The 13,025-nt window shown below is 46.7% G+C and overlaps 2 protein-coding genes across 4 annotated transcripts in view; one reads left to right on the top strand and one right to left on the bottom strand.

The window, feature by feature from the left end:
- Positions 1 to 13,025, top strand: part of MYO15B (myosin XVB) — a 764,404-nt gene that overhangs the window by 362,899 nt on the left and 388,480 nt on the right. The window lies entirely within an intron of this gene.
- Positions 1 to 13,025, bottom strand: part of RECQL5 (RecQ like helicase 5) — a 276,003-nt gene that overhangs the window by 117,667 nt on the left and 145,311 nt on the right. For both annotated transcript variants that reach the window (XM_082273010.1, XM_082273011.1), the window contains 2 exons: positions 5,017 to 5,247; positions 4,782 to 4,884 (listed from right to left, as the gene is read on the bottom strand). In XM_082273010.1, the coding sequence (XP_082129136.1) occupies positions 4,782 to 4,884; positions 5,017 to 5,247 (334 nt within the window). The remainder of the gene's footprint in view (positions 1 to 4,781; positions 4,885 to 5,016; positions 5,248 to 13,025) is intronic.

Raw genomic sequence — 13,025 nt, 5'->3', positions numbered from 1 at the left:
TACCTTAATTACTGAAGGCCCCTTTCACACTTTTGTGACCTCAAAGTGACGCAATTTTTTACAGGGTTTTTTGCCGCAAAGCAATGCCTATTACATTTTTCTGTTTGCGCCCCCCCAAAAATTTTGAGCACCAGCCGCCACTGGGCTAAACATAGCCAATGTAAAACAGGAACTCACCACCAGGAAAAAATACATGCTCAAGAGGCAGGAGCCTCTGCAACCGCAGCCTGCAAAACTTTGTGGCTGAACGCAGCATCCAAAGATGCAAGTACATCCACCTTATAAAACTTTGTGAATGTGTGTACAGGCGACCATGTAGCCGCCTTGCACACCTGAACCACTGACACCTGATGATGAAAGGCCCAGGAGGCACTGAGTGCCCTCGTAGAATGCGCCTTGACAGGGATAGGAGGAACCTGACCCTTAATAGAATAGACCTGCACCACCGTCTACCTGATCCATCTAGAAATGGTCGCAGCAGATGCAGCCTGACCCTTACGAGGTCCATCCGTAAGAACAAACAAAGAATTGGATTTCCAAATCGACTTAGTCACCGCCAGGTACAACCGAATTTCCCGGACTACATCCAGGGAATGTAGAGCAATTTCTTTAGGATGTTTCGGCTTGGGACATAAGGACGGCAACACAATATATTCATTCAAATGAAACCCCGAGACAACCTTAGGAAGGAACGCCTGACAGGATTGTAACACCACTTTGTCCCTGTGAACCACCAGGTAAGGTGACCGACAGAACAACGCAGCCAACTCCGACACCCTACGTGCAGAAGTAATAGCGACCAGAAAGGCCACCTTCTGCGACACAGTGAGCAAAGGAAGTTCACAAATGTTTTCAAAAGGAGGCTTATGAAGTACCAAATTGAGATCCCACAGAGGTACCAGGGATCGCACCGGAGGAGCCAGATGGCAAACTCCCTGCACAAAAGTATGAACCAAGGACTTCCCAGCCAACGGCCTTTGGAAAAATATAGCCAAAGCAGAAATCTGGCCCTTGATGGTGCCCAGAGCCAAACGTTGATCTACACCTAGTTGTAGAAACTCCAACAGGCGAGACACAGAAAAGGAATGGGGAGAAACCCCTAGAGACTCACACCAAGTAATGTACACCTTCAAAACTCGTTGATAAACCTTCCCAGAAGTAGATTTCCTAGCTTTCAACAGCGTAGGAATCACTGACTCTGACAGCTCTCTGTCCTTCAGCACCAGGCTTTCAATAGCCAGGCCATTAAAGCCAGCGACTAAAGCAGGATGGAAGATTGGTCCCTGAGAGGAAGTTTCCAAGGGGCATCTGCTACCAGCCTTGCCAGGCCTGCATACCAAGACCGGCGACAGAAGTTGTATTGGAGGAAAAGTGTAAATCAGACAGTATTGACCCCAAGGGCCACCAGGGCGTCTGCTGTGTCAACCAGAGAATCCCGAGACCTTGACACGAACCGCTCTACCTTCCTGTTGAGACGGGAGGCCAACAGGTCCACATTGGGGGTCCACCACTGGAAACACAGCTGATGAAAAACCTCCGGGTGAAGAGACCATTCTCCCTGATCCAACGTTTGCCGACTGAGATAGTCCGCTTGCCAATTCTCTACCGCCAGAATGTTCACAGCAGAGAGGGTCAGAACATATAGTTCTGCCCACCTCAGGATGCCGGCTACTTCCCAGGCCATCAGGGCACTCCTTGTGCCCCCTTGATTATTGACATATGCCACTGCTGTAGCACTGTCCGACTGTATCCTCACCGGGCATCCCTGCAGACGATCCATCCACTGAGACAGACAAAGCCTGATCGCCTGAATCTCCAGGATCTTGATCAGCAGACTGGACTCCTCTCGAGTCCAAACACCTTGAGCCGAGTATACTTCCAAGACAGCTCCCCACACGGACAGACTGGCATCTGTGGTGATTACAGAGCAATACAGGGGAAGAAAAGACTTTCCCCGAAGAAGCACTGGGGAGCGGAGCCACCATATCAGAGACCCTCTCGTACCCCGACTCAACAGGATTAGATAATCCAGTGACTGCGGATCCTTGTCCCATTTGGCAAGAATATCTCTTTGCAGAGGTCTAGTATGGAACTGAGCAAACAGAACCGCCTCGAAGGTGGAGACCATCAGACCCAGCACCTGCATGCAAGTCCTGAGCAATGACCGACGGCTGGACAACAGGAGCTGAATCGCATCCTGCAAATTCCGTAGTTTCGCCTGTGGAAGAAACAACCGGGCAGATGCTGAATCCAGCGTCAGAGCCAAGTAGTCCAGCTTGGTGGAAGGCGTCAAAGCCGATTTCTAAAAATTCGGGGTCCATCTGAACTCTACACTGTAGAGTTGGCACAGTAATGTCCAAGACCACTTCTGGAACCGAAGACTCTGCATGCAGAGGTAGATCGTCCAGGTGACCTAGTACCGAGATCCCTTTCTGCCGAAGCAAGACAACATTGGGGCCAAAACTTTTGTGAACACCCAAGGAACTGAAGCGAGACCAAAAGGTTACGCCATGAATTGATAGTGCTCCTTGCCCACGGCAAAACGAAGAAAAACGCTGGTGCCGACATATATTGGAATATGAAGGTAAGCATCATTGAGATCGATCAAAGCCAAAAGATTCCCTTGATGAAGGAAAGCCACTACCGTGCAAATGGGCTCCATCCGAAATTTCTGAACCTGCACAAAGTGGTTCAGAGCCTTGTGGTCCAAGATCGGGCGGACCTTGCCTTCCTTCCTGGGAACAGAAAACACATTTTAATAAAAACCTTGAAAAAGTTCCGACCCCGGGAACACGCACAATGACTCCGTGAGATAACAGGTCCTGCACTGCCCCGTAAAGGCCCTGCAGTCGATCGTGAGACAGGCGTAAATTGGAAGGAAAGAACTTTGCTGGAGGCAAGGACCATATTCGATCTTGTAGCCAAACTGAATTTACTCGTTGACCCATTTGTCCTGAATGAGCGAGGTCCATGAGTCCGGAAAGAAGCAAAGACGTCCCCTCACCCCAGATATGGGTGAGGGTGCCCCTTCAGGCAGGGGAAGGCTTGTCCGCGGAACCAGTAGTGCCCGCTTTTGACATCCCATTCCAGGACGGCTCCTTGGAGCCGCCCGCAAAGTTATTTCGAACCCTTTCCTGCGATCCAGTTGGACGAATAGGCTGCTTGTGAGCTGAGAAAAAGGGACCACCAAGTAAGGTACTGTTACCTCCCGTAAGGCCTTTAATTTCCTCCACAGAGGCGCATAACAAATGGTCACCTACAAAAGGTAGATCAGTCAGCACCTTTTTAGAAGCCTGGACGGCCGACCAAATGATGCAGAGAAGGATCACCGCCATAACAGATACTCTGCCAGCCAAAGGGGCCGCATTCAAAGATGCATCACAAATGTACTGTAGTCCCTGGATCAACTGATCCGCCAGCTCAGGAGGATGTTGATCCCCTTCCAGCTCCTCACGTAAAATTTTTGCCCATTCCGTTAAGGTCTAGGATACCAAACACCGGCCTCAACATTGAACCTGTCATGGTGAAAAGGTAATAAATGCACCATCTTGGAATGGGGGTGCTGCAGCCAGAGGTACGCTGCGACTCTGATCGTGACCATTGTCGTAACAAGGGCTATGTGACCTCGCGAGGTGTTTCACTCGCTGGCCAGCCCCCGTCCAGTGGGGCTATATCGTGGCCAACCTAGCGCAGAACTAACAGTTAAGTGGAGCTCGCAGGCCACACTGGGAAGGCCATAAGGATCTAGGATATCCAGTGCTTTGCCCAGTACATTGCAGTTCACAAAGGAACAGAAAATAACAAAGAGAAAATAAAAAATTCCATTTAAAAAAAGGAAAAAATGCCAGGACTGCAAATCCCAGCAGGGAGCCAGGTCCTTACTCCTGACTAGGCAAAAAAAAACTGAAGTCCTATAGCAGGAAATGATGGTATACCCCCTGGGGCTGTCTCATGAGCGTAGCCAAAATTGTTTTCACCTAGTCCTACTCCTGAAGAAAGAGCAGCAGAAGCCCAAGGGTCTAAGAAGTTATGGAGCTGTGTCCGTCAGTGAACAAAAGAGAAATTTATGTATATTGCTTCTGATATTCTGCATTGACAGAGAACCAGAGAACCATAAAGTCAATCCCATTTAGTTAATTTCATTTTATTAAAAGCCATCTACATATCATAGCAGTGTTAAAGGATCACAGAAGTGCAGTACGTAGTTTGGGCTGAAGCCCACATGAGCTGGGGTGCAGAGTAGACAGCGGTGACTAACAGTCACCAGCTTTATGCTCAGGGAGCTGTGAGAAACGAGTGATTGGTGATGTTTGATCTTTTTGTTCTCAACCTTAGAGAAAGCGGCGGACATATACAGCATCGGATCAATGCTGCATCCACCTAGGTATGATTCTAAAAGAAAAACAATTCCCATACTTCTCTTTTATAGAAACTCACTCTTTATTGGTAATTTCCTGCTCCTTGGCATATTTTCTCTAGCATAATAATTCTACTGCTATACAATTAGGGTTTGGGGGGATAGAACCACAAGGGCAGGGGATACAGGCATCTGACACTCTCCAACGTGTTGAATACTAAATAGATTGACGTAGGCTGCAGTGCTGGAACAGTAGGAGACCTAGGCCCCTGGAGAAGTGAGTCTCTTTAACTCACAAGCAATATACCTTAAAAGAGGACACCCTAATGTGCTCACTTGTACGGTTATTAACATGTTTTTCCTGGGACACCCCACTAGATCATGAGTACCTTACTTGGTGGTCCCTTTTTCTCACACCCCTCACCTTCCTTAGATTCATCTGTTTCTGAAAGAAACTATTCCACTTCTTCTTACGTATGTCAGTTGAATCCTCCTCTCCTCCATCAGAATCATCCTCCTCATCATATCTAGAAATGAGAAACAAGGATGGACACATACAAAGGGTATACATGAACGATGGAGAAAAACAGCCGTGATCTGCCAATCTGTAACATTTGCCCAACTAGTATGGATAATATGAACCAATAAATTGTTCTTACCTGGCAAACCCATACCCTTTCCTGCCCCCTTCGTAAAGATCTGGGGTAAAACCAAATGGTCCAGGCCGAGCTCCAGGTTGCTCAATGCAGGTTCTACTTCTATTATGGAGCAAGGTCTGTAACTGTTCAGTCTGTTTCTTCACCAGCTGAGGGTTTTTACAACAGTCACAGCACTTGTTACACTGAGGCTTTTTGTCACCAAAATACGATGCGATGGCAGCATGGCGGCACCTAGAAAGGAAATAATAGGTCAGTTTTAATGACCAGAACATAAGGAACAATACATACTGTAACTTCTCATACTTCTTAAAAAAGGCTGACTTTAACATCTATGATTCTTTTGCATGTGCCTGCAAAGTAAGGTCTGCAAAGTGTCTACTCCAAAAAGAGCAAGAACTCGAGGTATACGCAATGCAAGTAAGTGCTGTCCTATCAACTGGGGGCTTAAAGTATTTGGTAAAGTCTCTAAGTGGATGGACTGGAGAAGAGTTTGAACCCCTGGAGAGATTTACCTTTACTTACGGTCTTTCTGATATTTAGACAGGAAGTTCTAGGAACCCTGTGAGATTTTATGTCTATATCTCTATTGCAGAATTTTCATTGCTTCTGGTAAAACTGTTGTCAGGAAGAAAGGAAATCAGGGAAAATCTCCTTCATCAAGCCTCGCCTAGGAGGGAAATATCTGACAGGGCTTCTAACCCTTCAAAACTATCCAAAAGTCTTTGGCTTCACATTGAATTTTAAAGAGAATTTGTGGCCAGGCTAATGAGATAGACAAAACATCCAATGACCTCTGCAGCCACAGGCACGAAGGAGCAGTTAATATTTAACATTCACTGCAGAAGCGCTCGCGCTTTTATTTCTCATCAGCTAAGCTCAGCCTGCTTTACCCCTGCAAAAGTGACTAAGCAGCCTTCCAGCCTCCTGATCTCTGAAATAAACACAAAGCATGAGCACTGGGAGGAGGGAGCAGGATGAGCTATGCTGCTAAAAGAAAAAAGAAAAAGACCTTGGAGGATGAATTACTCCACAGTACCTGCAGCTAATATTTAAAAGACCTATGCGCCAAGGTACTACAATTCTGAAACCAAAGAACATCAATGAATACAAATCTGGCAAGAAATACCAAATAAAAAACCTGTGCGGCCACCCAACAAAGTGTAAAAAACACTGAAATTAGTGATATGAAATATAGGGATATAGGGGCGCTAGTGATTAACTGTTGTATCCCACCAAAACAAAATGAATATATAGAACTATGTATACAAACCATCCATCAAGTGCATACATGAATATAAAAATATATAAAATGAACAAATATAGCAAGAATTAATATAAAATAATGAACAATAAAAGAAATAACTAAAAATGAAAAATCAAGGTGCAAATCAAGGTGTACCAAAACTGCTTCCTCAAGAGGTCGACCTGACGGAACGAGTAGATGCGGAGCTTCCAACATGTGGCTTCCGACCATGTAACTTCTGGTAATTGGAATGCACGTTGGCTCCTGGCTACGGCAGAGCGTCGTTGCGAGTTCCCAGTTTACTTACAAGCTATATTGGTGCCAAATGGGCATCCTTTCATGTAAGAGGCCATCTGTTTTTATTGATTTTAAGTCCCCATACGTTTAAACAAACTTGCTACACTATGTGAATCTTTTTTCTTGTGGGTATATTCTGGTACATATGAGACACACATAGAAGTTGAATTTTTATACCAACCAAAGTCGGTTTTTCCTGATTATAGGAGGAGTGGAACCAAGCGCATATTGACAACCTTTTATTGAGTGGTCACTGGTCGTCTGGTGAGTGTTTAGCATTTATATAGTTCACTAAGTGTCACGGCACAAGGTGGAAAGAAAGCTCAGGCTGGATGTGGTTTATGGACTTTATTTGCTTTTTGGACAACTCCTTTGGACTGGTTTTTGCATACATTTTATGGCACTTACAGGTTTGGTGTCTCCATATTTATGATATGTTTAATTGATAGCATCTGTAACTTGCAGACTTTAAATCACTATTGGTTTACTTTTGGTACACACTGATTTGCACCACAGGATTCAGAAATGGTTAATGCTTTATTAATTTTATATACCCACTTTATATTTATGTAGGTACCTGCAGCCAGCTAGGTCGTTGAGGGCATGTTTTAGAAACACATTTTATGCTTTTAAAGAATATGTGAATGCTTGAATGTTCATAGCTTAGTCACAAATTTACTTTAAAGCAATTACACACCCCTCACTAAAGCCTCGTACACACCACTAACCCAGTGGGTAAAAGAAAAAAATTAAATTAAAATGCACATCTCAGGTCAGAGCCGCTGTACTAATACTAACAATCCACTGTTAGGACAGCGATTTCCCCCCGCTGAGCTATTGTGTTCTGACAGGGGACGCCCCCCACAGCACTCCGGTCAGTGCTCTCAGCTATTTGCGGAGACAGCTGATCAGGATCCAGTCATCAGACCTTTTTTGGTCATGAGCCTTCGACAGAAGACCGCCAAACTGAACAGCTGCCATACACAGGGGCCAAATGTCAGATGGCTTCTATTGAACTGGCCAATACCACCCGACATTCTGCCCATGTGTACTAGGCTTTAGGCCTGCTCATGAAACGTGCCTCGGTAGTATGGAATTGATAGGGCCACTCGGGATGCAAAGCGCCATAGAAATAATAATAATAAAAAAATAAAATAAAATCACTGGACTATAGGTAGGGAAGCTTTAAGCAGCAAGAACACAGAAACATATGGAAATAATATTGTCCAAAAGGGAAAAAAATGGATTTTTGTAAGATCTTACCGTAAAATCCTTTTCTCTTAAGCTCATTGACAGACGTAGTCTTCTTGATTCTCAAGAGCTGGGTTATGTTGTCTCCGCAGGAGAAGGACTAGGCAGAAAGACAAAACGTTCTGGCTCCACCTTAGGGGCAGTCCCTGAGGGTATATCCTCCCTCTCTCTGCTACAGGGAATCAGTTCTGTTTTAAAGCAGTACAGAGAATTTAACCCAACTCAATGATAGAGGGGCGGGTACTACGTCTGTCAATGAGCTTAAGAGAAAAGGATTTTACGGTAAGATCTTACAAAAATCCATTTTTCTCTATCGCTCATTGACAGACGTAGTCTTCTTGATTCTCAAGAGCTGGGACATCCAGAAGCAGTGCCACAAAATGAGGGGTGGGATTGACAGAATCAAAATCCAATCTAGAAGGCCCAACCGGAGCCAACCAGAAGTATCAAAGGACTCATCGAGTAAACAGATGAGACCTACCCCACAAATCCTCGAGGTAGACCAACAGTCTCCTCAAACAGTGGCCTGCAGGAACCTTGCAGCCAGAAGAGGCATCTGACGATGCCATCACATAAACCTTATACAATATTGTAAAGGTATGAACCGACTACTAAACAGTCGCCTTGAAAACCTGAACCACTGACGCCTGATGGCGGAAGGTCCAGGAAACTCTAAGCGCCCGAGTAGAATGCGCCTTAACAGGGAACGGGGGATCCCGACCCTTAGATAAAATAAGCCTATACCACCGTCTGTCTGATCCATCTAAAGATGGTCGCAGCAGAACAGGCAACCCCTTCTTAGGGCCATCCGTGATCACAAACAGTGAATCCGTCTTACGAATTGAATCCGTAGTATTCAAGTATATCCTGATCGCCCGAACTACATCCAAGGAATGCCATGCAAATTCTCGAGGATGATTGGGCTAAGGACATAGGAAGGACAATACACTGTCCTTATTCAATGAAACTTTGAAAACACCTTAGAAGGAAGGATGGATTCGGATGAAGAACAACCTTATCCCTATGAACCACCAGATCTGGGGAACAACAGTATAATGCAGCCAGTTCTGACGCCCTGCGTGCAGAAGTGATAGCCACCAAGAAGACCACCTTCTGGGATAAAGTAGGCAAGGGAATCTCCCTGATATTTTCAAAGGGAGGTGTCTGAAGAACCGACAGCACCAAATTAAGATCCCAGGATGGTAACGGCGCGTGCACTGGCAGAGCCAGGTGTCGCACCCCCTGGATGAAATTCCGCACCAAGGAATGAGTAGACAAAAGCTTCTGAAAGAAGATAGCAAATGCTGAAACCAGACCCTTGATAACACTCAAGGCCAGCTTCTGCTCAACTCCCTGTTGCAGAAAGCCAATATTCGGACTACCGAATAAAGATGTAGATGGAACCCAAGGGATTCACATCACACAATATAAGACTTCCATGTACGATGATAATCTTTCTGGAAGTCGCTTTCCTTGTTTTAACTAGAGTAGGAATAACTGAAGCTGACAATCCCTTGTCCTTCAGCACCTGGGTCTCAATAACCAGGCCGTTTAAAACCAGCGATCGTAAAGCAGGATGGAAGATCGGTCCCTGAGACAGTAGATCCTCCCTGAGAGGAAGTCTCCACGGGACGTCCGCCATCAGTCTGACCAAGTCGGCATAACAAGCTCGACGAGGCCAGTCCGGAGCTGCCAGGATTACTGGAATTCCTTCCTCCTCTATCTTGCGAAGAAGTCTTGGCAGTAACCCAAGAGGAGGGAAGGCATACATTAGCTGGTATTGCCCCCACGGGGCGATCAGTGCGTCTGCGGTTTCTGCTAGAGGATCGCGGGAGCGAGCCACGAATCTCTGAACTTTCCTGTTGAATCGAGATGCCAACAGATCCATATCCGGGGTGCCCCATCGTAGGCACAACTGGTGGAAAACGTCTGGATGGAGGGACCATTCCCCCTGATCCAGAGTCTGACGGCTGAGATAATCTGCCTGCCAATTCTCCACCCCCGGAATGAACACCGCAGAGATTGCTGGAACAAATCGTTCCGCCCAGCGAAGAATGCAAGCCACTTCTTTGGCCGCTCGGACACTCTTGGTGCCCCCCTGGTGATTGACATAAGCCACGGCCGTGGCATTGTCCGACTGGATCCGAACCGGACTGCCCTGGAGCTGCTCGGTCCAGTGAATCAGACAAAGTCTGATCGCTCTCAGTTCCAATACATTTATCGGTAACCTGGATTCTTCCGGGGACCAAAGTCCCTGGACAGATAACTGACCGAGAATTCCTCCCCATCCGGATAGACTGGCATCCGTGGTCACTGTCGTCCAATATATTGGCAGAAATGACTTTCCCTGGCTGAGCATCGGAGACCGAAGCCACCAGACCAGAGACTCTCTGGTCTGTTTGCTCAATCGGATCTGATTGTCCAGGGATTCCGGATTCCGATTCCATCTGAGAGGAATCTCTTGCTGAAGAATTCGGGTATGGGACTGGGCAAATGGGACTGCTTCGAAGGAAGCCACCATCAACCCCAGACCCCTCATGCAAGTCCGAAGGGAAGACCAGCTGTTGGTGGACTGCTGATTGAATCTTTCGGAGTTTCCCTACCGGAAGAAAAAACTCTTGTCCTGACTGTGTCTAGAATTAGACCCAGATATTCGAGCCTCTGGGTGGGAACCAGAAATGACTTTTGCTGGTTCACCAGCCACCCGAATTCCTGTAAAGAAATCATAGTAATTTCTATGTTTTGTAGCAAGGTCTGAGGAGACTCTGCATGAAGCAGAAGATCGTCTAGGTAACCTAGAATCGATATGCCTCTTTGGCGCAGAAGTGCCAACATTGGGGCCAACACCTTCGTGAAGACCCGCGGAGCCGTGGCGAGACCGAGAGGTAACGCCACAAACTGATAGTGGTTCTCTTCTACGGAAAAACGTAGAAACCGCTGATGTGCTGCGAAAATGGGAATGTGAAGATATGCGTCCTAGATGTCTATGGACGCTAGGACATCCCCTGGATGCAGAAAGGCTGCTACTGTGCGAATGGACTCCATTCTGAATCTTCTTATGTAGACAAAAGAATTGAGTGCCCTTAAGTCCAGAATTGGACGCACTTTGCCCTCTTTCCTGAGTATTGTAAATAGGTTTGAATAAAAACCCCTGAAAGCGTTCTGTCCAAGGAACGTGGACTACCACTCCTTGTTGTAGTAAATCTGTGACTGCTCTCCACAGATCGTCTAAACGATCCAGGGATAGTCGGCTATTGGAAGGGAAGAATCGCGCCGGTGGGAGAGATCGAAGCTCGATCTTGTACCCTGACCTTATGACTTCGCAAACCCATCTGTCCGGGATTCTGGAAAGCCATGGATCCGGGAACCGGCGAAGACGTCCCCCCACCCCAGTTATGGGTGGGGGGCGCACCTTCAGGCTTTGGACGGTTTATCTTCAGGTCTAGAGGGGGCGGGCTTTTGCTTGCCCGACCAACGACCCCTGACGCCTCCTGCAGGAGCTTTGGAGGACTTAATTTTTTCACCCGCGGGACGAAAAAAACCTCTTGTGAGCAGAAAAAGAAGGCCCTCGTCTTTGACGAGTTCCTTTACCTTTAAAATTTTGCGGTAAAAAGGTGCTCTTTCCACCCGTGAGATCCTTAATGATCTCATCTAAGTTGGCTCCAAATAGACGCTCTCCTAAAAAGGGGAAATTAGCCAATGCTTTTTTGGAACCTTGGTCGGCTAACCAACCTTTTAGCCACAGTGTACGCTTGAGAACCACCGCTGAGACAGATGCTCGCGCCAATAATGAAGTGGCGTCTAACGCCGCATCACACACAAACTGTAACCCCTGTATCATCTGTTCCAACAAATCTGATACCGCCTGAGGGACCTCTTCTAGGTCCCGGCGTAACCACTTGGTCCATACAGTTACAGCCTGCGAAACCAGACCAATAGCAATTATTGGTCTGAAAGCTGATCCAATCAAGGTAAACCTGGTGCGAGACATAGCTTCTATCTTGCGATCCACTGGATCTTTAAAAGACGGAGCGTCTTCTAGAGGAATAACCGTGGCTTTATTCAATCTAGCAATTGGTGAATCCACCACAGGTGGTTCTGTCCATTTCTTAATGAGGGTTTCCTCAAACGGATAACGCCTGTTAATGCGTTTAGAAATAGTAGAAATGCGTTTTGGCAGACTCCATTCTTCTTTGATTGGATTGCCAAAACATTTGGGCAATGGAAAAAACCTTCGCCACTAGATGCGTTTTTAGTCCCAAAAGGGATTTCAGTTTCAGCTATTTCTGACGGAATACCCTGTAATCTTAAGGTCTCTTGAACAGATACCATGAGTGCGTTTACCAACGCTTCCTCTCTGGCTATGGCTGATGCCGAAACATCCTCCTCACTGTCTGAAAAGACAGTACACGAGACACCAATACCAGATGAAGTACCTGCAACTGCAGAAATAGGCTCAGAGTCTGAATCCGAGGTTTCAGATAATAAGGGGTTAGGCGGGGGTCGCTTACTTGCGCCCTGTCCCTGACAAGCCACTTCCACCCGGGACACAAGCTTCCATAATAGCGGACAATGATTTAATCGTCAGTGGGGTGCTGGAGGATCCCGCAGACCCCTCGAGGGGATCCGGAGGAGATACATGAGTGGCAGGGTCCATGATAATTCAGGACACCTTTGCCAGAAAACACAAAAAAACTTTTTTTTATTTTTTTTTTTTTAAATAAAAAATACCTCTTTTTTTTTTTTTTTTTTTTAATTTTTTTTTTTTTTTTTTTTTATGTGTCTCCCCCTAGCGCAATAGCGCCCCTCAGAGTACCTGCTTCTCGATCCCACAGAGAGAGAGAGAGGGACCCCCAAGGCTCACCAACCGATGCAGTGAAGTTTCCAACCAACTGCAGTCAGCGTCTGTCTTTACAGACTGGAAGGAGCTGTTGCTTTTTCCCGGGTAGAAGGACGTGGCTCCGCCCCCTGTGTACGCCTTCCGGCGTTCCCAGCTCTCCACGAGGTAGCTGGGCTCATGAAACATGGCCGCCCCCATATAGGAGACATTAGACTCCAAAAACATGGCGGCCGGCGTGACCTGAGGACATGCATGCACCTGGTCTACGGCAAAATGGCGGCGGACCGCCGAAAACGTTTTTCCCAGCACATCCACCTGCATCTCTGCTGAGTGGCGATTGATAGATCTACAGGAGATACACTACAAATAAGGTAGGAT

Source organism: Pelophylax lessonae (genome assembly GCF_965119305.1).
Source record: "Pelophylax lessonae genome assembly, chromosome: 11".
NCBI lineage: Eukaryota > Metazoa > Chordata > Amphibia > Anura > Ranidae > Pelophylax > Pelophylax lessonae.
This window is presented reverse-complemented; position numbering and strand designations above follow the sequence as displayed.